The sequence below is a fragment of the Carcharodon carcharias genome, chromosome 12 (genome assembly GCF_017639515.1).
Source record: "Carcharodon carcharias isolate sCarCar2 chromosome 12, sCarCar2.pri, whole genome shotgun sequence".
Lineage (NCBI taxonomy): Eukaryota > Metazoa > Chordata > Chondrichthyes > Lamniformes > Lamnidae > Carcharodon > Carcharodon carcharias.
The window spans coordinates 124,517,240-124,540,141 of record NC_054478.1 but is presented as its reverse complement, the minus strand read 5'-3'; the positions used below and the strand labels follow the sequence as shown (position 1 = coordinate 124,540,141).

Genomic DNA, 22,902 nt, shown 5'->3' with positions numbered 1-22,902 from the left:
TAGACTTCCACCCTGCCACAGATGTTCTCTTCCCTCCCCTTTTCCCTGCCTCAGTACTTGCTTAAAACCTAGTAGATCTCTAACTCTTTCCGTTTCTGATGAAAGGCCTTTGATCTTAAAAGTTAAGTTGTTTTTCTCTCCTGATTTGATTATTCCCAGCATTTTCTATTTTTATTATAGTACTACTAAGTTGTTGAAAATTATATTTAACATGCACCTCCGTGCAACCTGCAACCACCTTCTCTTACCAGTGCTATGGTACAGCATATGTACTTGTTATAAATCTTAAAAGGAGGTAGTATGTTGTGATAAAATGGAATCAGGCTCCAGAAAGTGTCTAGTTGGATTTGCTCAGTGCACATTGAAAGTGACATAAAGGTGGAAAATTATAACATTTATTTTCTGGCAACTCTTTTTAGTTCAGTGCTGTTGAGCCGAGGAGACGACAAACCTTGAGTAAGAACTCTGCAATGGGAATTTAGTGTAATGAAAGCTAGGGGGATAAAAAGATATAGAATAGGATGGGTAAATGTGATTGGGACTACCTATGAACTTGCGGGGTAAGCACCAACAATGATTGTTTGAGCTGTATGGCCTGTTGCTGTGTTGTGAGTCTTATGTATTCTTATGAATGATGCAGTATTTTGGTGTTTGCTAGTTAAGGGATATTTGAGAATTTTTGATGTCGTAAGTAAAAGTGGGTACAAAAGTGCTTTCATTTCCTATTCCTAATCTAAGCAGTTACAATTTGAAAGTTTTATCAAATTGTTGAACAGCGTAGTGAAAATGTAGCAAAAAGGACAGCATGCCTTGGAGATTAAATGCTCAGTGATGCGAGGATATCTTACTGTCGTTGATACATTGTGACTCTGAGATGGCAGTGAGCATTGTACATTTTTAAAATCAGGAGCCAGAAATAAGTTATGAACACCATTATTAAGAGTGTTGTATCTGGAATAACATTTTCAACTTCATTTCTTAACAGGCCAGTGGTTTTAAGTGAGTGAATGTAATGAAAGCAATGTATTTAAAAAGTTGATTGGAAGAGGATTTGATAATTGTGACACACACAACTTTGTTGCTGGTCCTCTAATTGTGCAGTGGTTCTGAAAATGGAATATGTCCCTTTTATGTAACAGTTTTCACAAGTAATTCCAGTTATGATCATTGCCTTTATGGAGAAACTAGTTAAGCACATGAGGGACAGAAGGATAGAAGAATACATTGATCGAGTGGGAGCAAGCTCCTTTCAAGCATTAACAACGGCACAGGCCTGTTGGGCTGGCTGGCCAGTGCTGTAAATGACTATGTAATTTTAAGATTACATTTGAAGGCATGCTTCCCAAGTACAATGTGATGACTCATTGGAGAAGACAGGTTCTGTAAAGGAACAGTGAAGCTTAATTATGAGACATCTATGAATGCTTCCATGCTTGCTCCGATTGCTTGCCTGAAAGGGCCCCCTCCTCCCAGTTTAACCATGCTAAGAGCTCACTGGTCGAAGCCATTACCACATTTCCTCCCCCTTTAGTTTTTTACAATTACTCTATATAAAGCATATTTGAACATCCAACAAGCACATACACAATTTCAGGTGATTATAAATCAAGTCTTCGAGGCGCTCTTCATATATGGCTAGAGCGGCGTAGCTCTACCACTAGAGGTTCCTCAACCGGATCTGGAGCTGCAGTATGAGACATATTGAGACTGGGCAGTTCAGGATTTGGCAACTCCTCAAACACCTGGAATGTCTGTTCTAGGTCGATCTCACATCTCAGAAGTCGATGGTTCAACGTTAATAATGGGTTGATCAGTTAATTGTTGGAATTTCATTTTGGCGAGGATATGATCTATGTGCTTACAGACAGAATCACAGTGCAGAAGAGGCCCTTCAGCCCATCGAGTCTGCACCGACACGTGAGAAATACCTGACCTATCTACCTAATCCCATTTGCCAGCACTTGGTCCATAGCCTTGAATGTTATGACGTGCCAAGTGCTCATCCAGGTACTTTTTAAAGGAAGTGAGGCAACCCACCTCCACCACCCTCCCAGGCAGCGCATTCAAGACCGTCACCACCCTCTGGGTAAAAACGTTTTTCCTCACACCCCCCACCTAAACCTCCTGCCTCTCACCTTGAACTTAAGCCCCCTTGTGAATGACCCTTCAACTAAGGGGAACAGCTGCTCCCTATCCACCCTGTCCATGCCCCTCATAATGTTGTACACCTCGATCAGGTCGCCCCTCAGTCTTCTCTGCTCCAACAAAAAGAACCCAAGTCTATCCAACCTCTTCATAACTTAAATGTTTCATCCCAGACAACATCCTGGTGAATCTCCTCTGCACCCCCTCCAGTGCCAAGACATCCTTCCTATAATGTGGCAACCAGAACTGCACACAGTACTCCAGCTGTGGCCTCACGAAGATTCTATACAAGTCCAACAGGATCTCCCTACTTTTGTAATCTGTGCCTTAATTGATAAAGGCAAGTGTCCCATATGCCTTTATCACCACCCCACTAACATGCCCCTCTGCCTTCAGCGATCTATGGACACACGCCAAGGTCCCTTTGGTCCTCAGAACTTCCTAGTGCCATGCCGTTCATTGAATACTTTCTTGTCAAATTACTCCTTCCAAAGCGTATCACCTCACACTTTTCAGGGTTAAATTCCATCTGCCACTTATCTGCCCATTTGACCATCCTGTCTATATCTTCCTATAACCCAAAACACTCAACCTCACTATTAACCCCTCAGCCAATCTTTGTGTCATCTGCAAACTACCAATCCTACCCCCCACATAGTCATCTATGTCTTTTATATAAATGACAAATAATAGGGGACCCAGCACAGATCCCTGAAGTATGCACTGGATACTGGCTTCCAGTCACTAAAGCAGCCTTCTCTCATCACCCTCTGTCTCCTACAACTAAGCCAATTTTGAATCCACCATATCAAATTACCCTGTATCCCATGTGCCTTCTTTATAAGTCTCCCATGTGGGACCTTGTAAAAGGCTTTGCTGAAATCCATATAAACTACATCAACTACACTACCCTCCTCTACACACCTGATCACCACCTCAAAAAATTCAATCAAATTTGTTAGGCATGACCTCCCTCTGACAAATCCATGCTGACTATCCCTGATCAAATCTTGCCTCTCCGAGTTGAGATAGATACTCTCCTTCAGAACTTTCTCCAGTAGTTTCCCTACCACTGCCGTGAGACTCACTGCCCTTAGTTCCCTGGCTTCTCTCTACAACCCTTCTTAAATAGTGGAACCACATTAGCTGTTCTCCAGTCTTCTGGCACCTCTCCCATGGCCAGAGAGGAATTAAAAATTTGGGTCAGAGCCCCTGTGATCTCCTGCCTTGCCTCTCAGCAGTCTGGGACACAAAGCATCTGGACCTTGAGATTTGTTCACTTTTAAGCCTGCCAACACCTCCAATACCTTGTCACTCCCTATATCAATTTGCTTAAGAACCTCGCAGTCTCTCTCCCCAAGTTCCATACCTTCATCCTCATTCTCTTGGGTGAAGACAGGCGTGAAGTATTCATTCAACACTCTAGTGATGTTCTCTGGCTCCACCATTAGATTGCCCCCTTGGCCCTTTATAGGCTCTACTCTTTTTCCCTGATTATCCTCTTCCCATTGATATACTTATAGAATATCTTGGGATTTTCCCTACTTTTACCAGCCAGAGCTTTCTCATATTCCCTATTTGCTCTCCTAATTCTATCTCCCGCTTGTGTTCGGAAAGATAATGGACCAGTTTCTGAAACAATGGGGTTTCTGGCCCAGTATGGTCCACTGCTGAAATTTTGCATGTATACCGTGTCACCCACACTGTGCGAGTTTTACTGTGTATGTTATGGTTTAAATTTCTGATTAACACTGGTTCCATGCTACCTTCCCTTCTAAATTTGGAAACACCAAGTGTAAATGTGTGCGCAGACGGTGGTTCATTAATAACTCTATCGGTGTTGAACCCCTAGTCGAATGTGGAATGTAGTACAACAATAAGAGAAACTGGGAAAGTCGAGATTCCAGAGTGCCGTCTGATTAACTTTTTCATACCAGACTTAAGTTTGTACAGTTCCCTTGGCTAAATCATTTGATGAGGGATGCCAAGGAGCTGTGTTTATATGGTGGATTCTATTCAGATCCATAAATTTCTGAACTTGGTGCTGGTAAAGGCTGTACCATTGTCAGAAATTATAATTTCACGTAGGCCATGTATGCTGAAGCAGTGACATAGCTTCTCGATTGTTGCATTTGGCGCTGGCAATTTGACTTCATATGCATTCACCCATTTTGAATGTGCGTCTACAATTAACAGGAACATGGTACCTAGGAATGGTCCTAAATAATTGATATGTAGTTGAACCCAGGGTTGACTACATGGATGCAGGGGAGCCAAAACAGGCAATTTCTGTTGTTGTTGACAGTGGATACAGTGCTTGACTATGCTTTCAATGTCTGTGTCAATGCCTGGCCAGCGTACATAGCTTCATGCAAGCACTTCCATTTTTGATATGTCTAGATGTGCACAGTGGAGCTCTGTCAAGAGTGGCGCTCTCTGCCTTGTAATGGGACCACAACTCTTGAACCTCACAACAAAATTCCGTTTTGACAGCTTAATTCCGTGTTTCTGACATGGAATGGTCTCAATTCTTCGGATATAGGTGAGTGTGGCCACCCTTGCAAAACAAAGCCTCTGACTTTCGACAATATTGGATCTCTGTCTATCCAACTTCTAATTTGTTTCATGCATACAGGTGAAGAATGTAAGAAATTCAATAATAGCACTAACTAACTCTTGTGGAGTGGGATTATTTACAATACTACATGGTAATGGAAAATGGTTGAGTGATTCATCCTGAAAAACCATGTTGTATTTCTTCAGAAGTTCTGGAACTCCATCTGATTTTAGGTGAAGTATCTCTGACCAGTCGATTTCCAACTTCTATAGCCAATCTCGACCTAAAAGACTGGGTTCCTCCCCTTTTATGATTGCCATAGGCAATTGGGCTGTCTGTTGCTTGTAACATTCTGGGACAGTGGCAATGCCCTTGAATTGAATAGGTTCTCCAGTGTCTGTTCTTAACTTAGTGGTTGTCTGCTCCAATTTTATTGGCTTTCTTAATTAAGGTATGTGAAAGCGTGCTCTCAACCACTGTAGCTGAGGCACCAGTATCCAGTTCCATTCGCAGTCACTTCTCATTTATTTGTAATAGGCTCCATTTTCACAGCAGTTACATTATACAAGGAGTACCTGTCAGTATCAGCAGCTTCAGACTTTGCTGTACCTGTTAACTCACTCATGTTTGTTTGCTGTCTTGCAGATTGCTTCATCTTTGTTTGGCATTGCCTAATCACGTGTACCATCTTATGACAATGTTATTCTGCCTCTGAGTTTACAAGTATCTGCTCCATGGTCACCTTTGCATCTATAGCAATTTTGTCTTGAAGTTGTTGATGAAGTGTTTCTGTTGGGCTCCTTAATGTTTCTTACTGTGGACTTTGAATCGCGCTTTAATTCTGCAGGTCTGATTTTCACGCCACGCTTGACAGCAGGTTCCCGCCACACATTAAGTACAGTGCCATTATCCACGTGTTGCAAAGCCTGCGAGTTTTTCGCAGCACTTTCCATGGCAAGGGAGATTTCTAGGCTGCGTTCAAAGTTGATATCAATTTCGGCAAGCAAGCAGCACTGTATGGCGTCATCCTTGACCCTGCATACCAGTTGGTCCTGCAGCATATCATTTAATGCTCCCCCAAAGTCACGGTATTCCGTTAACTGCTTGAGGTTCGTCACATAGGTTGCATTGAACTTTCCTGGGCTACAAACTCTTGAATTCAGTTATCACAGGCGGCTTTGATTGGAAGTGTGCTTTCACTAGGTCCACTAATTCACTATGTGAATTAGAATCCAGTGCGCTCAGGACGGTTGGGTTATGAATCAGGTATATGTTTTACTGCCACATAAGCTTGAGGGTTGCTTTCCGTTTTTCTTTGGCGGTTATTTCATTTGTGACAAAGTAAAATTTGAGGTGCTCAACATACTGACTCCAATCTTTAATATTAGTTTATGGATTGATTCTTCCAAACAGCAGCATGACTGGTACGTAATTTTTTAAAATTTGATTTACTCAACAGTAACAGGGTGAGATGCACAGTGGAAATTGATTTTACTCTTGTTGCCAAATGTGATGACTCTATGGAGCATACAGGTTTTGTAAAGCTACTGTAAAATTTTATTACGGAAACATCTGGGAGTGCTTGCCGGCTAGCCCTGATCTCTCATCCGAAAGGCCCCCCCAACCCCTGGATTGCCTGTGTTAAGAGCTCACTGGTCGAAGCCCCTACAGAACATCACATGACCCATGATTGACAGGTGGGAGGCAGTTACCACATATAATTAAATTCAAATGTCTGTGATTACGCCATTATAATAAATGAGTCCAAAAAGATGGTAGTTCTCTGTGGTACAACACTGGTTATGTTAGAAATATTCAGAAGATCAGGCTGCATCTGTGAAGAGGAACAGAGTTAGTGTTTTAGGTTGACCCTGCACCAGAACTGAGGAAAGATAGAATTGTAATAGGTTTTGAGCAAGTGAAAGGGGAGAGCAACAACAAAAAGTAAGGTCTGTGACATGATGGATGGCAGGAGAGCTTAAATGACAAGAGATTTCATGGTACAAAACCAAAAGGGAGCGAATATTGCATGGACTTTATAGACTTGGTCAAACCACATAGAAACATGGAAAAATGGAGCAGGAGGAGGCCATTCGGCTCCTTATTTGCTCCGCCATTGAATGTGGTCATGGTTGATCCTCACCCACAATGCCATACCGCCCCCGGCCAAATGCCCTTTGCCTTTAGGCTACAGAAATCTATTTCCTCAAATATATTCAGTGACTTGTCCTCCACAGCCTTCTGTGGTAGAGAATACCACAGGTTCAGCATCCCCTGAGGGAAGAAATTTCTCTTCACCTCAGCCCTAAATGGCCTACCCTGTAAGCTGAGTCTGTGACCCCTTGCTCTAGACCCCCTCCCAGGGGAGACATCATCCCTGCATCCAGTCTGACGAACCCTGTCAGAATTTTTACTTTTCAATGAGATCCCTTCTCATTCTTCTAAGCTCCAGTGAACACAGGCTGAGTTGACCCAACCTCCTTGTATGACAATCCTGCCATCCCAGGAATCAGCCTGGCGAACCTTCGCTGCACTCCCTCTATGGCAAGTATATTCGTTCTTTGGTAAGGAGACCAAAACTACACACAATACGCTAGGTGTGGTCTCATCAAGGTCCTGTACAGCTGCAGTAAGACATCTTTGCTTCTGTATTCAATTCCTCATGCAACAAAGGCCAACATACCATTTGCCTTCCTAACTGCTTGCTGCACCTGCATGCTTGCTTTCAGTGATTGGTGTATAAGGGCACCCAGGCCCCTTTGTACATCATCATTTCCCAATCTATCACCATTTAAATAATCTGCCATTCTGCTTTTCCTACCAAAGTGGATAATTTCACACTTATCAATGTTATACTACATTTTGCCATGTATTTTCCCACTCACTCAACTTGTCTAAATCACCTTGAATCCTCTTTACATCCTCCTTACCACATTCCCACCTAGTTTTGTGTCATCATAAAACTTGGCAATATTACATTTTGGTTCCCTCATCCAAATCATTGATGTATATTGTGAATAACTCAGACCCAAGCACTGATCCCTGCGGCACCCCACTAGTCACCTCCTGCCACTGCGCAAAAGACCCATTTATTCCTACTGTTTCCTGTCTGCTAACCAATTCTCAATCTATACCAATATATTACCCCCAATCCCATGTGATTTAATTTTGCACACTAACCTCTTATGTGGGACTTTATCAAAAGCTTTCTGAAAATCCAAATACACCACATCCACTGGTTCCCCCTTATCTATTCTACTATTTAAATCCTCACTCCTGTAGGTTTGTCAAACATGATTTCCTTTTCATAAATCCATGTTGACTTTGTCTAATCCTATTGATATTTTCTAATAGACTTGTGTTTTTCCTACTACTGATGTTAGGTTAACTGGTCTGTAATTCCCTGTTTTCGCCCTTTCTTTTTTTGAATAATGTGGTCACATTTGCCGTCCTTCAACTTGCTGGGATTGTTCCAGAATCCAGACTTTTGGAAAATGATAACCAATGCATCCATTATTTTCATGGGCACTTCTTTTAGTAACCTGGGATAGAGATTATCAAGCCCTGGGGATTTATTGGCTTTCAGTCCCATTAATTTCTCAGCACTATTGTTTTAGTAATATTAATTTCCTTCAGTTCCCCCTTCTCCCTAGACCCTTGGTTCCCTAGTATTTCTGGAAAGTTACTTGTCTTCCTCCATGAAGACAGAACTCAAGTAGTTGTTTAATTGCTCTGCCATTTCCTTGTTCTCCAGTTTAAATTCTCCCATTTTGGACTGTAAGGGACCTACATTTGTCTTCAAGAGTCTTATTCTTTTACATACTTGTAGAAGCTTTTACAGTCTGCTTTGATGTTCCTTGCAAGTTTACATTCATTCTCTATTTTTTGCCTCTTAATCAATCTCTTGGTCCTTCTTTGCTGAATTCTAAACTGCTCCTAATCCTCGGGCTTGCTACATTTTCTAGCAACTTTATATGACTCCTCTCTGGATCTACTATGACCCTTAATTTATTTTGTTGGCCTTTGGTGGGCTGCTTTTCCTGTGGGCTTCTGCGTCAGAAAGGAATGTATTACTGTTGCAATGCCTGCATTTGTTCCTTAAATATTAGCCATTGCCTATCCGCCGTCATACCTTTTCATCAAGTTCCCCAACCTATCTTGGCCAACTCACACCTCATACCTTTGTAGTTTCCTTTGTTTAGATTTAGGATCCTGGTTTTGGATTGGACTGCTTCACTTTCAGCCTAATGAAGAATTTTATCATGTTATGGTTACAGGACCCCACACAACTGGATTATAAATTAACCCCTTCCCACTGCACAATACCAAATTTAGGATAGCCTGTTCCCTAGTTGGTTCCTTGATATACTGGTCTTAAAAAAAAAGCATCTTGTATCCACTCCAGGAATTCATCCACTGTAGTATGATTGCTAATTTGATTTGCCCAATCTATATGTGGATTAAATCACCCAGGATTACTGTAGCACCTTTGTTACATGCACCTCTAATTTCCTGTTTAACGCTGTCCACACTATATATACACACACACACACACACACACACACACACACACACACACACACACACACACACACACACACACACACACACACACACACACACACACACACACACACACACACACAAAACCCCACCCCCACCACTACTGTTTGAAGGTCTCTTGGCAGCTCCCAGTAATGTTTTCCTCCCCTTGTTGCTTCTGAGATTCACCCAGACTGATTCTACATCTTCATTTCCTGAACAGAATATCTTTTCTCACAATTGCACTGATATCCTTTATCAACAACACCACCCCACTTCCCTTTCCTTTCTGACTGTCCGTCCTAAATATTGAGTACCCTTGGATATTCAGTTCCCAGCCTTGGTCACCCTGCAGCCATGTCTCCATAATTGCAATCATATCGTACCCATTTATGTCTATTTGTGTTATTAATTCATCTACCTTATTGCAAATACTCCGTGCATTCAGACACAGTGCCTTTAGACTTGCTGTTCTAACATTTTTACACATTGTTTCATATTTACTGCCAGCCCTTGTTTCCTCTGCCTTCCACTTTTGGGTTTTTACTTCTCTGTTTATTTCTATCTTTGTTGTTTCCCTCTCTTTCCCTCTCTTGTGTATCCCCACTCAGGTTCCCATCTCCCTGCCACTCTAGTTTAAACCCTCTTCCACAGTGCAAGCAAATAGCTCTGTGAGGCTCTCGGTTCCAGTCCTGCTGGGATGCAACCTCTCCAGCTTGTACAGGTCCCATCTTCCCCAGAATCAGTCCCAATGCTTCAAGAATCTCAATCCCTCCCTCCTACAGCATTGCTCCAGCCATGCATTCATCCAGTTTATTCTCTTATTCCTGATCTTGCGAGCATGTAGTACTGGGAGTAAGCCTGTGATTGCTATCTTTTGAGTTCCTACTTTTCAAATTATTTCCTAGTTCCCTATATTCTGCTTGCAGGACCTCATCCCTTTTTTTACCTATGTCATTGCTACTGATATGGACCATGACGTCTGGCTGTTCACCCTCCCCCTTCAGAATGTCCGTGAGCCACTCAATGATATCCCTGACCCTGGCATCAGGGAAGCAACGTATCGTCTGTGGCTGTAGGAAGTTCTGTGTTCCCCCTAACAATAAAACGCCCTATTACTCTTGTTCTCCCACTTATTCCACCTATTTCTCCCCCCCGCCCCCCCCCGGCCACTGTATGGTTGAGCCACTCATGGTGCCACGGACTTGGCTCTTGCTGCTTTCCCCTGAGAAACTACCTCCCCCAGCAGTATTTCAAAAGGAAAATTTGTTAGAGAGGGAGATGGACCCAGGGGACTTCTGTACTATCTGCCCAGTGCCTTTACTGTGTGACGGTCATCCATTCCCTTTCTGCCTGTGCACTCTTTATCTGCGGTGTGACCACCTCACTACGTGCTTTCCACGAAGATCTCATCCTTGCAGATGCTCCACAGTGACTCCGCCACAGCTCCAGGTCCGAAACGTGGATTTCGAGTGACTGTAGCTGGAGACACTTCCTGCACTTGAAGTCTCCCTGACTCTTCGCATCACATAGGAGGAACATTTCACTTGGCTGAGCTGCCCTGCCATTATTTACCCTTAAATTACTCAAAGAAGATTAAATATATACCAGAGACCTTACTTTAAACATTGATAATTTAAACAAAAGATCAATTTTTACTTTAAAATTCTGCACAGTAGAAACACGCCTCCTTACCAAGGCCACCACCACTCGCATGCTGATTCCTGATCCTGATTGATTGATCCCGATTCCCCTGTGATGTCATTCTTGGATGTTTTCAAAAATGTTTTCAAATCCCCTTGTGCAGCTTTTCAAACCTTGGTCACCTAGAGGCTGAAGAAGATAAAGAAAAGAAAATGGTGCCCCCTTAACTGAGCTCCCTTCTCACCAAACTCTGAGTCCACTCTGCAACAGTGCACTCCGTGACAAAGTACTTAACCTCTCATTTAGATTACTGAACCTTAGATGACTCTCCTATTTGGCAGTTACAGAACTCAGTTTAGTCAGTTAGTTAATTTGATCTCACCTCTCCATCAGAGGACTTGATTTGCTTAATTAGCCCTGCCCCCAAGTCTTTAAGAGACTTGAGACCATAAGTCCATAAGATGTAGGTCATTCAGCCCACCAAGTCTGCTCTGCCATTCAATGAGATCATGGCTGGTCTGATAATCCTCAACTCCACTTTGTTGCCTTTTCCCCATAACCCTTGATTCCTTTACTGATTAAAAATCTGCCTATCTCAGTCTTGAATATACTTAACGGCCCTCTGCAGTAAAGAATTCCACTAATTGACTATCCTGTGAGAGAAGAAATTCCTCCTCATTTCTGTTTTAAATGGGTGCCCCCTTACTCTGAGATTATGCCCTCTGGTCCTAGGCTCTCCCACAAGGGGAAACAACCTCTTAGGGGGCTTGACAGGGTAGATGCTAAGAATCTTGTGTGTTTCAATAAAGTCACCTCTCATTCTTCTAAACTCCAATGAGTACAGACCCAACCTACTCAACCTCTCCTCATAAGAAAATCCCTCCATTCCCGGGATCAACCTAGTGAACTTTCTCTGGACTGCCTCCAATGCCAATATGTCATTCCTTAGAACAGTAAATTTAAGTAAAATGCTAAATTGCAAACTAGCAGGACTAGATTTTGTAAAAGATTATCCCGTAAAACTTAAACTGTCACTCCCTTCTCACCAAACTCGCAGCAATTCCACTTTGCAATAGTGCACTCCGTGACAGGGCACTTACTCTTAAGTTGTATGAATAAAGAGAGATTATGCGGGAAGAAAGGGAAAGTCTGATCACTAGGCAGTCAAAAAGGAATAGGCAGGTCATGCAGGAGTCCCCTGAGTACGTCTCAACCTCCAAATGGTTTTCAGTTCTGAATCCTGATGAGAATGATGGTCCATCTAGGGAGTGCAGCCAGGAGCAAGCCCATGGCATTGCAGATGGCTCCGTTGTACAGGGGGTTACAGGGAAGACTGCAAGGGCAATAGTGATAGGTACTTCAGTATTTAGGGGAATAGATGGGCCTTTCTGTGGCCACAGCTGTGAATCCAGTATGGTGTGTGGCCTTCCTGGTGCCAGGGTCAAGGATGTCACTGAACAGCTGCAGAACAGCCTGAAGCGGGCCGGTGAACAGCCAGCAGCCGTGGTCTACATTAGCCAAAACAATATAGGAAGAAAGAGGGGTGCGGTCCTGCAGTCAGAATTTGGGGAGTTAGCTAGGAAATTAGCAATAGGACCTCAATAGTATTAATCTCCAGCTTACTTCCAGTACTAGATGAAGTGAGTTTAGAAATAAGAGTATAAAGCAGATGAATGCATGGCTGGAAAGATGGTGCAGGAGAGAGGGTTTCATTTTCTTAGGACATTGGGCTAGCTCTGGAGGAGAAGGGACATGTTCAGACTGGACAGGCTGTACCTAAATAGAGATGGGACTAATTGTCTTGCATGCTGTTTTGCTAGTGCTGTTGGGGAGGATTTAAACTGACATGGCAGGGGTGTGGGAGCCGAGAGATATCACAGGGGAATACCAAGGTGCATAGAATATTGGGAAAGATGGTTAGCACTAGAATAAGAAATAGTAAGTTAGGTGAGGTCAGAGTAAAGGCGAAAGTAATGAAGTCAAAATCAGGGCTACTGTGCATGCATATGAATGCACAGTGTGATAATTAAGATTGGCACGTTACAGGTGTAGATTTCCATGTGGAAAAAGCATGTTGTGGCGATAGCAGAGATCCAGCTCAAAGAAGGGCAGGACTGGCGGTTAAATATTCCCAGGTACAAAGTATTCAGGAAAGATAGGAAAGGAATAAAAGGTGGAGGAGTGGTGGTATTGACTGGAGCACATTCCATTGCTGGAGAAAGAGGATGGCCCAGAGGAGTCAAGGATGGAAGCGATTTGGCTAGAGCTAAGAAACAAAAAAGGTACAATTACATTGCTCGATGTTGTCTAATGGGCACCAACTAATGGGATGGAGAAGAACAAATTTGCAAGGCAATTACAGAAAGGTGCAAAAATTATCTAGTACTAATAGAGGATTTTAATTATCCGATTTTTAGACTGGGATAGTTGTAGTGTAAAGGGCAGTGAGGAGCAAGGGTTCCGAGAATGTGTTTAGGAAAATTTTCTACAGCAATGTTTCCAGTCCAATGGAGAAGTAGGCACTGCTGGACCTGGTTCTTGGGAATAAGGTGGATCAAGTGTCAGTAGGAGGACATTTAGGGGACAGTAATCATTCTATCATAAGATCTAGGCTGACTATGGAAAAGGACAAAGAACAATCCAGAGTAAGAATAACTAACTGGGGGGTAAAGCCAACTTCAGTGCGGTAGAATAGATCTGGCCCAAATAAATTGGAATCAAAGTTGGCAGGAAAAACGGTAGCTGCACAACGGGCTACTTTCAAAGAAGAGGTATTTAGGACATAGTCAAGGTATATTCCCTCAAAAGGGAAAGTAGGGCAAACAAATCCAGAGCTCCCTGGATGACAAAGGAGATGGAAATTAAGATAAAGAAGAAAAAGTGTGCTTATGACAGATGTCAGGTAGAAAATATAACGGAGAATCAGGCTGAATATAGAAGGTTCAGGGGGAAGTGAAAAAGCAGGTAAAAGAAGCAAAGAGGGAGTATGAAAAGATACTGGCAGCCAACCTTACAGGGAACCCCAAAGTCTTTCGGCATATAAACAGTATAAGGACCAATAGGTCTGATTAAGGACCAAAAAGGGGAGGCAGAGGGCGTAGCTGAGGTATTAAATGAATACTTTGCATTTGTTTTAACCAAGGAAGACGATGCTATCCAAACTGTGGTGAAAGAGGAGGTGGTTCAGACAGGAAGGGTTTAAGATTGATGAGGTGGTATTGGATCGGCAGTCTATATTTAAAGTTGATAAAACACCAGGACCAGATGAGATGCATCCAAAGATACGGGGAAGTGAGAGTGGAAATTGCAGAGGCAGTAACCATAATTTTTCAGTCTTCCTTAGACTTTGGAGTGGTGCCAGAGGGCTAGAGAATTGCAAATATTACATCCTTGTCCAGGTAAGGGTATAAAGATAAGCCCAGCAACTACAGACCAATCTTTTTAACTTTGGTAGTAGGGAAATTCTTGGAAACAATTTGGGACAAAATTAACACTCCCATGGGCAAATGATGGTTAAGTAAAGAAAGTGAGCATGGATTTCTTAAGGGCAAATCATGTTTAGCGAACTTGCTGGAGTTTTTTGATGAGGTAAAATGATTGATGAGGACAATGCGTTTGATGTGGAATACATGGACTTCCATAAGGCGTTTGATACAGTGCCACGCAACAGACTTGTAAGCAAAGTTATAGTGCATGTAATAAAAGAGAGTTTGGCGATATAGAATTGGCTGAGTGACAGGAAACAGAATAGTGTTTAATAGATGTTTTTGGAACTGGAAGAAGGTTCCTATTGGGGTTCCCCAGGGGAGAAGGCAGGAACTTGGCAATAAATGTTGGCACCCTTGCTTTTCCAAATATATATTAATGACCTAGATCTTGGTGTACACAGCACAGTTGCAAACGTTTGTGTATGATATGAAACTTGGAAGCATTATGAACTGAAGATAGTGTTGAATTTCAAAAGGACATAGACAAGTTGATGGAATAGGTGGGCAGGTGGCAAATCAAGTTCAATGCGGAGAAACATGAAGTGCTTTATTTTGGTAGGAGGAACATGGAGAGACAATATAAAAGGGCACAATTCTAAAGCAGGTGCAGGAGTAGAGGGACTTGGGTGTATATGTGCATAAGCCATTGAAGGTGGCAGGACAGGTTGAGAGCATTTAATAAAATAGCATAGAGTACAATAGCACGGAGGTTATGCTGAACTTGTATGAGATCCTAGTTCAGCCTCAGCTGGCGTATTGTTCTGGGTGCCGCACTTTAGGATGGATGTGAAGGCATTGGAGAGAGTGCAGTAAAGGTTCACGGGAATGGCTCCAAGGATGAGGAACTTCAGTTATGAAGATAAATTGGAGAAGTAAGAACTGATTTCTGTGAAGAAAAGAAGGCTGAGAGATTTGATGGAGGCATTCAAAATCATGCAAGATCTGGACAGAGTAGATGGGGAGAAACTGTTAATACTCGTGGAAAGATTGAGAATGAGAGGGCACAGATTTAAAGTAATTGGTAGAAGAAGCAAAAGTGACATGAGGGAAATCTTTTTCAGACAGTAAGTGGTTATGGTCTCGAATGCACAGCCTGAGTGTGGCGGAGACAGATTCAATTGAAGCATTTAAAATGGATTTAGACTGTCATCTGTAAAGGAGGAATGTGCAGGGTTACCTGGTGAAGGCGGAAGAATGGCATTAAGTGAATTGCCCATTCAAAGAGCTGGTACAGACACCGTGGGCCCTAACGGCTGTCTTCTGTATTCTAACAATTATGATATTCTATGAATTCTGTCGTAGTGGGGCCATGGTCTGGAGGCGGTGAAAGGAAGTATTGGAGAGTTGGCGTTTGGCCTCTGCGGGGTAGAGATCAGTATGCCAGTCAACAATGGTGTCACCCTTGTTATATTTTCAGCATCTGCAGTGTTTTGCTTTTGTATTCATGGTTATGATTGCATTGACCTTTTTTGTTAACCAAGCAATCTCTAAAAAGCTTGGACTACACTCAAAGCAAAATGAGATGGCTTTATAAGCAGTATATTGTTTCATGTTCCTGACAGACTCCAAGCGCCTGGGCAGAAGAGAGCTCTGAAAAGAAGAAAGGATCCCACAAACGCTCAGCATCGTGGGGGAGCAATGATCAATTGAAAGAGGTTAGTTTTCCATTATTCCACGTGTGCATTGAAAGCCAAGGAAGTTTCCTTTTGCATTTTGAAACACACTATCTTTTTGTGTTTTGTATTTTTCAGGCTGAATTCAATAGCATATACCAGGGTTGTGCATTGAATGTAGTCTATACTAGTGTTACAACAAATTCATCTAAAAACATAAGAACTAGGAGCAGGAATAAGCCCTTGATCCTGCTTCACCATTAAATAAGATCATGGTTGGTCTTGGACTTTAACGCAATTTTCCTCCCCGACCCCCATACTCCTTGATTTCAAGCCCAGAAATCTATTGATCTCAAACTTGAATATGCTCAACAACTGAGAATTCAGAAGATTTACAACCCCTTGAGTATAGAAATTTCTCCCCATTCAGTCCTAAAAGGCTGATCTCTTATTCTGAGACTATGCCCACTAATTCAAGACTCTGCAGCCAGGGAAAAGAGCTTCAGGCATCGACCCTGTCGAGCCCCCTTAGTCTTCTGTTTCAGTGAGATCACCTCTCATTTTTCTAAACTCCAGTGAGAATAGGACCATTCTCCTCAATCTTTTCTCAGGACTACCCCCTCACCCCAGGAATGAATCTAGCGAACCTTTAAGGCAAGTAATCCTTCCTTTGGTACAGAGACCTAAACTATACATGGCCTTCCAGATGGGGGCCTTGCCAAAGTACTACACAATTGCAACAAAAAAATCCTTATTCTTGTGCTCCAACCTTTTGTAATAAAGACCAGTATACTATTTGCCTTCTAATTTCTTGCTGTACTTGTTAACTTGAGTGTTCTGTGTACAAGGGCACCCAAATTCCTCTGAACACGAACATTTACTGTAGGTTGTGGCATGTATGTCGCTCTGGCGTATAATTCAACCCCATTTTTTCAGCACCAAGTAGCATGCTTTTGCATATACTTGGTGTTTAAGTCAACCCCCTTTTCATCTGCAAAATGCTATACTTGCATTAGTAGTTGGCCTCAAATTTTCACCCTAGAAATGTATGTTTGACTTAAGTTTAAGTTGGCACTTAGGATCAAGGAGGCGATATGGGTTGTGTTGTGAAGAAGATGCATGGGAGTTTAAGATGTGCCTCCATAGAGTAGACCACACATGTTATGGCAAATGACAAATAAAAATGGGTCTTCCAGCAGAAAGGATGACGTACGAAGCTGCTTTCAAGCTAACAGTTGTAGCATTTGCTAACTTGTCAAATAAGTGCTGCAGCGAGGGAATTCAGTGTTAGTGAAAAACAAGTGAAATGGAAGAAGGTATATCCCCTGAAGAAGATGCCCAATACCAAATGTGCCATTAGAGCAGGTACCAACCACTGGCCTGATCTTGAGAAGCATGTACTGAAAATCGTTGGAATGGTTACATCACCTGTAATGCAATATGAAAATATGCACTTAAATGGGCCAAATCAATCCCCGAATCCAGCAAGAATTTCAGATCAACAGTTAGTTGGTGTAGCTGTTTTATGGAATGAAACAGTCTGGTGTTGCAACAGAAGACCAAGATTGGTTAGAGTTGACCGAAAGGCAGAGAGCTCAAAGCCAAAATTACCAGTTTCCAGAAGTTCATCAAGCAGTGGTGAAAATGTGAGTAACCCATTAAGTCACATTGGCAACATGGATGAACTGCCCGTGATTTTGATATGCCCTGCAGCCGAACTGTGGAGTGGGAAGGTTTGAAAACAGTAGTAGTAAAAACGACAGCACATGAGAAGACAAGATTCACGTGGTACTAGCCTGCATGGCCTATGAAACGAAATTAAAACCTATGGTAATTTTCTAACTTAGCCATGCCAAACATCAAGTTCCCTGCAAGGGGTTTCGTGCGTGCCCATGACAACAGTTGGGTCGATGAGGATGGGGTGAAATTATGCATCGAAAATGTGTGGAATGGATGCCCTGGTGGCTTAAAGAATGCAGCTTACTAGTGTGGGACAAGTTCAGATCCCAAATAATCAGAGATCAAGAGGCGTTTGCGAACAAGTAACACCTGGATTGTAGTTATACCACGGAGTCTAACGTTCATAGTTCAGCCTTTGAATGTGCAACTCAACAAGCCATTCAACGATTATGTTTGTGTTGGAATGGAATAAGTGGTGATTGACTGACGGAATAAACCCTTCACAAAAGTAGAAATATGCGTATCCAGAGTGGAATCCTTACAATGATGCCATAGCCAAAGTGATTCGGAATGAATTTGATGAACTCTGCATTGGATGCTAAAGACAACAAATTTCGCTTTTAAAACACCTTTGATTAAAGGTATCTTTCTACAACTAATTCATTCAATAAACCATGCCACATTAACTTAATATCAATTACTCATGTTATGTTTCTTCACATTTCAAAATGATGACCGCCCGCACCTATACTGGCAGTTCACATTTTTTACTCTGTGTGTAAGTCAACCCTTGTGTTTGAATGCTTCATCAGTCAGCCTTGTATGCAGTGATCTGTGGTAATTTCTCTTAATTTTAAAATAAATTCTTAAAGTGATTTAAGATTTCACATTATACTCCATTTGCCACCACCTTGTCCACTCACTTAACCTGTTTATATCAGTTTAAGGCACGAAGAGGACACAGAGCTGTAGTCTGTTAACTTGAATACATTATGCTTAGTCCCTTCATCTAAATCATTAGTAACAGTAGGTAAAAACCTGAGATCTCAACTGATCCTTGCAGCACCCTGCTAGTTATAGCCTGCTAGCCTATTCCTATCCATACTAACATGTTACTCCCTACCCCAAGAGCATTTACCTTGTGTAACAACCTTTTGTGTGGTAACTTATAAAATGCATTGTGAAATCCAAATATACACCATCTACAAATGCCCCTTTATCTATTCTGCTGGTTATATTCTCAAAAAACTAGAGCATTAAAATTGGCTTTTTTCTGCCAAGTGTGATTTCCCTCTCCTAAAACTATGTTGACTCTGCCTAATCATATTATTTTATAAGTGTCCTGTTACCATTTCTTTAATAACACATTCCAGCACTATCCCAACGACTGATGTCATACTAACTGGTCTACAGTTCCCCTTTTCTTTCTCCATCCTTTAAGTAATGAGGTTATGTTTATTTCTTCAAGCATACTGGTACTGTTGAGAATCTAGAGAACTTTGGAAGAACACAACTAATGCATCCATAACCTCCGCAGCCACCTCTTTTAGAACTTGTGATGTAGGCCATCAGGTCCAGGGGATTGATTTGCTTTTAGTCCCATTGGTTTCTCCAGTTCTTTTTCTTCAGTGATATTAATTACTTTAAGTTTCAACCTCATTCTACCTTTGGTTCTCCATTTCTGGCATTTTTGTATCTTCTTTGAAGTCAAGTAGTAGTCTCTGCCAATTCCTTAGCCTCCATTATAATTTCTCCTGTCTCTCCCTCTGAGGCCTTCTTTTTTTACACACTTGTAAAAGTTGTTAGGATATTTTATATTTCTAGCTAGTTTGTTCTATTTTCCCCCTCCCAGTTTTTTTAAATCACCCTTTGGTTTCTAAATCTTCCCCAATCCCCTGGCTTACTATTTTTCTTAGCAGCTTTTTGAACTTTTAATCTAATACCATACTTAAGATGGATCACTTTTTTCCTGTGGATTTTTAAAATTTCTGACTGGAATACATATTTGTTGGGAATTATTAATAATTCTTTGTGCCACTGTTTATCTACCTTCATACCTGTTTAATTTAATTTCCCAGCCTACTTAGCTCACCCCTCATACCTATGTTTTTGGCAGTATTTAATATCTAGTTTCAGACTCCTGTATGTCACTCTTGAATTCAACATGAAATTCACCATATTATGATCACTCTTCCCAAAGGATCTGTTGCTATGATATGATTAATTAAACCTGCCTCAGCATACAAGAGATCTAAAATATCCTCTTCCTAGATGTATTATTCTAATATACTTCTAAATTAGTTTTACCAATTCTATTTTTCCATTCAATTTGAAGTTTAAAGTCCCCATGATTATTGCATTACCTTTATTGCAACTTTTTTGATTTCTTGATTAATATCATGTGCAAAAGTACAGCTATGGCTAGGAGACCTGAATTTCTCTCTCCACTATTTTCTGCTGCTTATCTCCACCCATACTGATTCTACTTCCTAATCCGAACCTTTCTCACTGATGTCCTATGTCATCCTTTATTAGCTTGACTTTTTTTTGTCATTTTTAACTAACTGCTTGATCTAGTTTGTTATAGGTGGATTAAATTAGATATTTACTTGTAATTTACTCCCACTTCCCCTTCCTGCACATTGAAGTCACTTTGCCTGTGTCATTCACAGACCATCCTTTAATTCTGCGAGCTCAGTCTTGCCCTTTTTACACACAAAGTTAAGAATTAAGGCACAGCTGGAGGCCACATTTGGCCCATTATGCCTGAGCCAGTTTAAAAAGAGCCATCTGCTTAATCCCACTTGGCAGCCCTTGGTCCATAACCCTGTTGGTTATCGCACGCAAGTGCATACCAAAATGTTTTAAATGTAATTAGGATTTCTGCCTTCACCACCCTTTTCAGGCAGTGAATTCCAGACCACAGCCAACCTCTGGGCAGAGCTTATCAACTCTCCTATAACCCTGCTACCAATTACTCTGCCCCATGCCTCTCTGTTAACACAAATAGGTCTTTCCTATCCTCTGTAGCTAGGCCCCTCGTAATTTTATACATCTTTCTTACATCTCCTGATGGCTTTCCATGTTCCAAAGAAAACAACTCCATCTGATCCAGTCTTTGCTCGTAGCTAAATTTCTCCATTCTTTGCAACATTCTCTTGTACCCCTTAGTGTGATCATCTCCCACCCTGTAATGTGGTGACCAGAACTGTATGCAGTATTCCAGCTACCATCAAACTGATATTTCATACAATTCTAGCTTAATCTCCCTCCTTATTCTCTGGGCCTCAACCAACAAAGCCAAGTATCTCTCATGCCTTGACCATCTCACATACCTGTTCTACCTTCAGAGATATATGAGCATGCACTCCAAGGTTGCACTGTCCCCCTAGACTTGTCAGAATGCTACTGTATATTGTGTTATCCCTTGCTTGTTCTCCCCAAATGCATTACTTCACACTTCTCTACTGAATTCCATTTACCACTTTTCTGTCCACTTGACCACTCTGGCCAACAGCTATCTTCCTCACTATCAACCACACAGACAGATCTTAGATCTATTGGTTTACCTTTCTTTTGCTCTTAATACTTAGATAAATGCTAAAGTAAACATATGGCTGTGATTCCTCAACTGTTGCTGCTTTTCACTATACACTGACTGATGCCACTGAATTTTTACCTCCATTTGGTATCAGCTGTTGCTATCTGTGGTATTGTTTTTAAATCTCTGGTATTTGGGATTCTTACTCTTTTTAATCCAGTATCCCCTCTCCGTTAAGATTCAAAATTTGTTTCCATGTGCCTTGCTAACAGCATTACTCCACAATATTATAAAAATTGTGCACAGACATTTTTCTATAAAGAATTTTGAATCAAATTGTAAAATTTCTGGCTTGCGAGCAAGAAATGTGTGTAAAGCACCTGAAAGTTTTTCTTTGAACAGGTGCTGTGGAATAGCATTGGTAGGAGCCCAAAGTAATTTGCTGCAAAATTAGTATTAAATCAGTTCAGTACAAACCTTAAAATATAGATGTTGAAGCAAATGGAAATGGCAAACTTTCACAACACTAAAACCAATTTCATTTTACTATTGCAGTGGACTGAATTATTTTAATGTTGATAAGATTTTCTGATTTACTGTACTCTGCCCTTAAAATAACAAAAACTAAAAAACCTGAAACATGTCAATGATACTGGTCATTACTTGATTTAGTAATCCCTTTTGGAAATATGTATGCATTGGCTTGTAGTGCGGGCCAGACAGTGATGCCTCCTAAGGCGAATAACATGCTGACGCATTATTTGATGAATTTATGAATTGTTGCCTACTTGATAAAGTACTGAAAAGTGTTGAGCTTCTGTGGATTCCATCTCATTGCAACTCTATGGAAAGAGGAGAGAGAAGTCTATGATGTGCTGTTCAGGAAAACATTTACCTCATACCAAATATACAACAAACAACTTTGAACAGTTTACTAATTATATCATCATCACTACACTCTTGTTTCTCCTGGCTCCTCAGTGCGAGTCCCAGAATGTTAACACACAATTTTTTAAATCTAAGTGAGCCACAGATTAATCCCACTCTACTTGTTCACCATATTCTTCTAAATCGTCATTAAAGCAACTATCTTAATTTCCATTTTAAATATACTTATGATTCCTGGTAAGTACATACCACACTTTAACTATCAGCTTGTATAAAGATCATCTCTCCCTGACTTTCATTTTACTCATCATGATTGTAATTTTGTGCCCTTTTTTGTTTCTATTGTTTGGCAAGACACTACCTATCACTTTAAATTTCACAACCCTTAATCCTGAAAACCTCTACCAGATAACCTTCCAACAGTTTTCAAGGAGAAAAAGGACATTGGCTTTTCAAGTCGTCTTTTACTAACTTATTCATCATGTGTGCCACATCACAGTGAAACTGTGTGGAATCTTTTCCATTGTTTTCATATCTTTCTTGCAAGGGGTGTCCAGAATTCTACATAATACTCCCAAGTGCAACTTCTCTAAGATCTTTCACACGTTCAATAATTCCTCCTTGCCACATCTCTTGCTGCATCCTACATCTCTAGGATTCTGATTATCTTATCTACATGCACTGCTTTCTCTTAAAGATGTGTATTTGCACATCAAGCTTCATATGCTTATCATTTAAATCTTGGCATTTGAAGAGTATTTTCTTGGCCCATACTTTCTAATTCCTCCATGCTGATTTGCATCT

The 22,902-nt window shown here is 41.3% G+C and overlaps 1 protein-coding gene across 3 annotated transcripts in view; it reads left to right on the top strand.

Moving 5' to 3' along the window:
- Positions 1 to 22,902, top strand: part of fam117bb (family with sequence similarity 117 member Bb) — a 384,430-nt gene that overhangs the window by 103,730 nt on the left and 257,798 nt on the right. The window contains exon 3 of one of the 3 annotated variants that reach the window (XM_041200483.1): positions 15,939 to 16,031. The exons of the other annotated variants lie outside the window; for them this stretch is intronic. Within the exon in view, the coding sequence (XP_041056417.1) occupies positions 15,939 to 16,031 (93 nt within the window). The remainder of the gene's footprint in view (positions 1 to 15,938; positions 16,032 to 22,902) is intronic. 3 annotated transcript variants of the gene reach the window in all.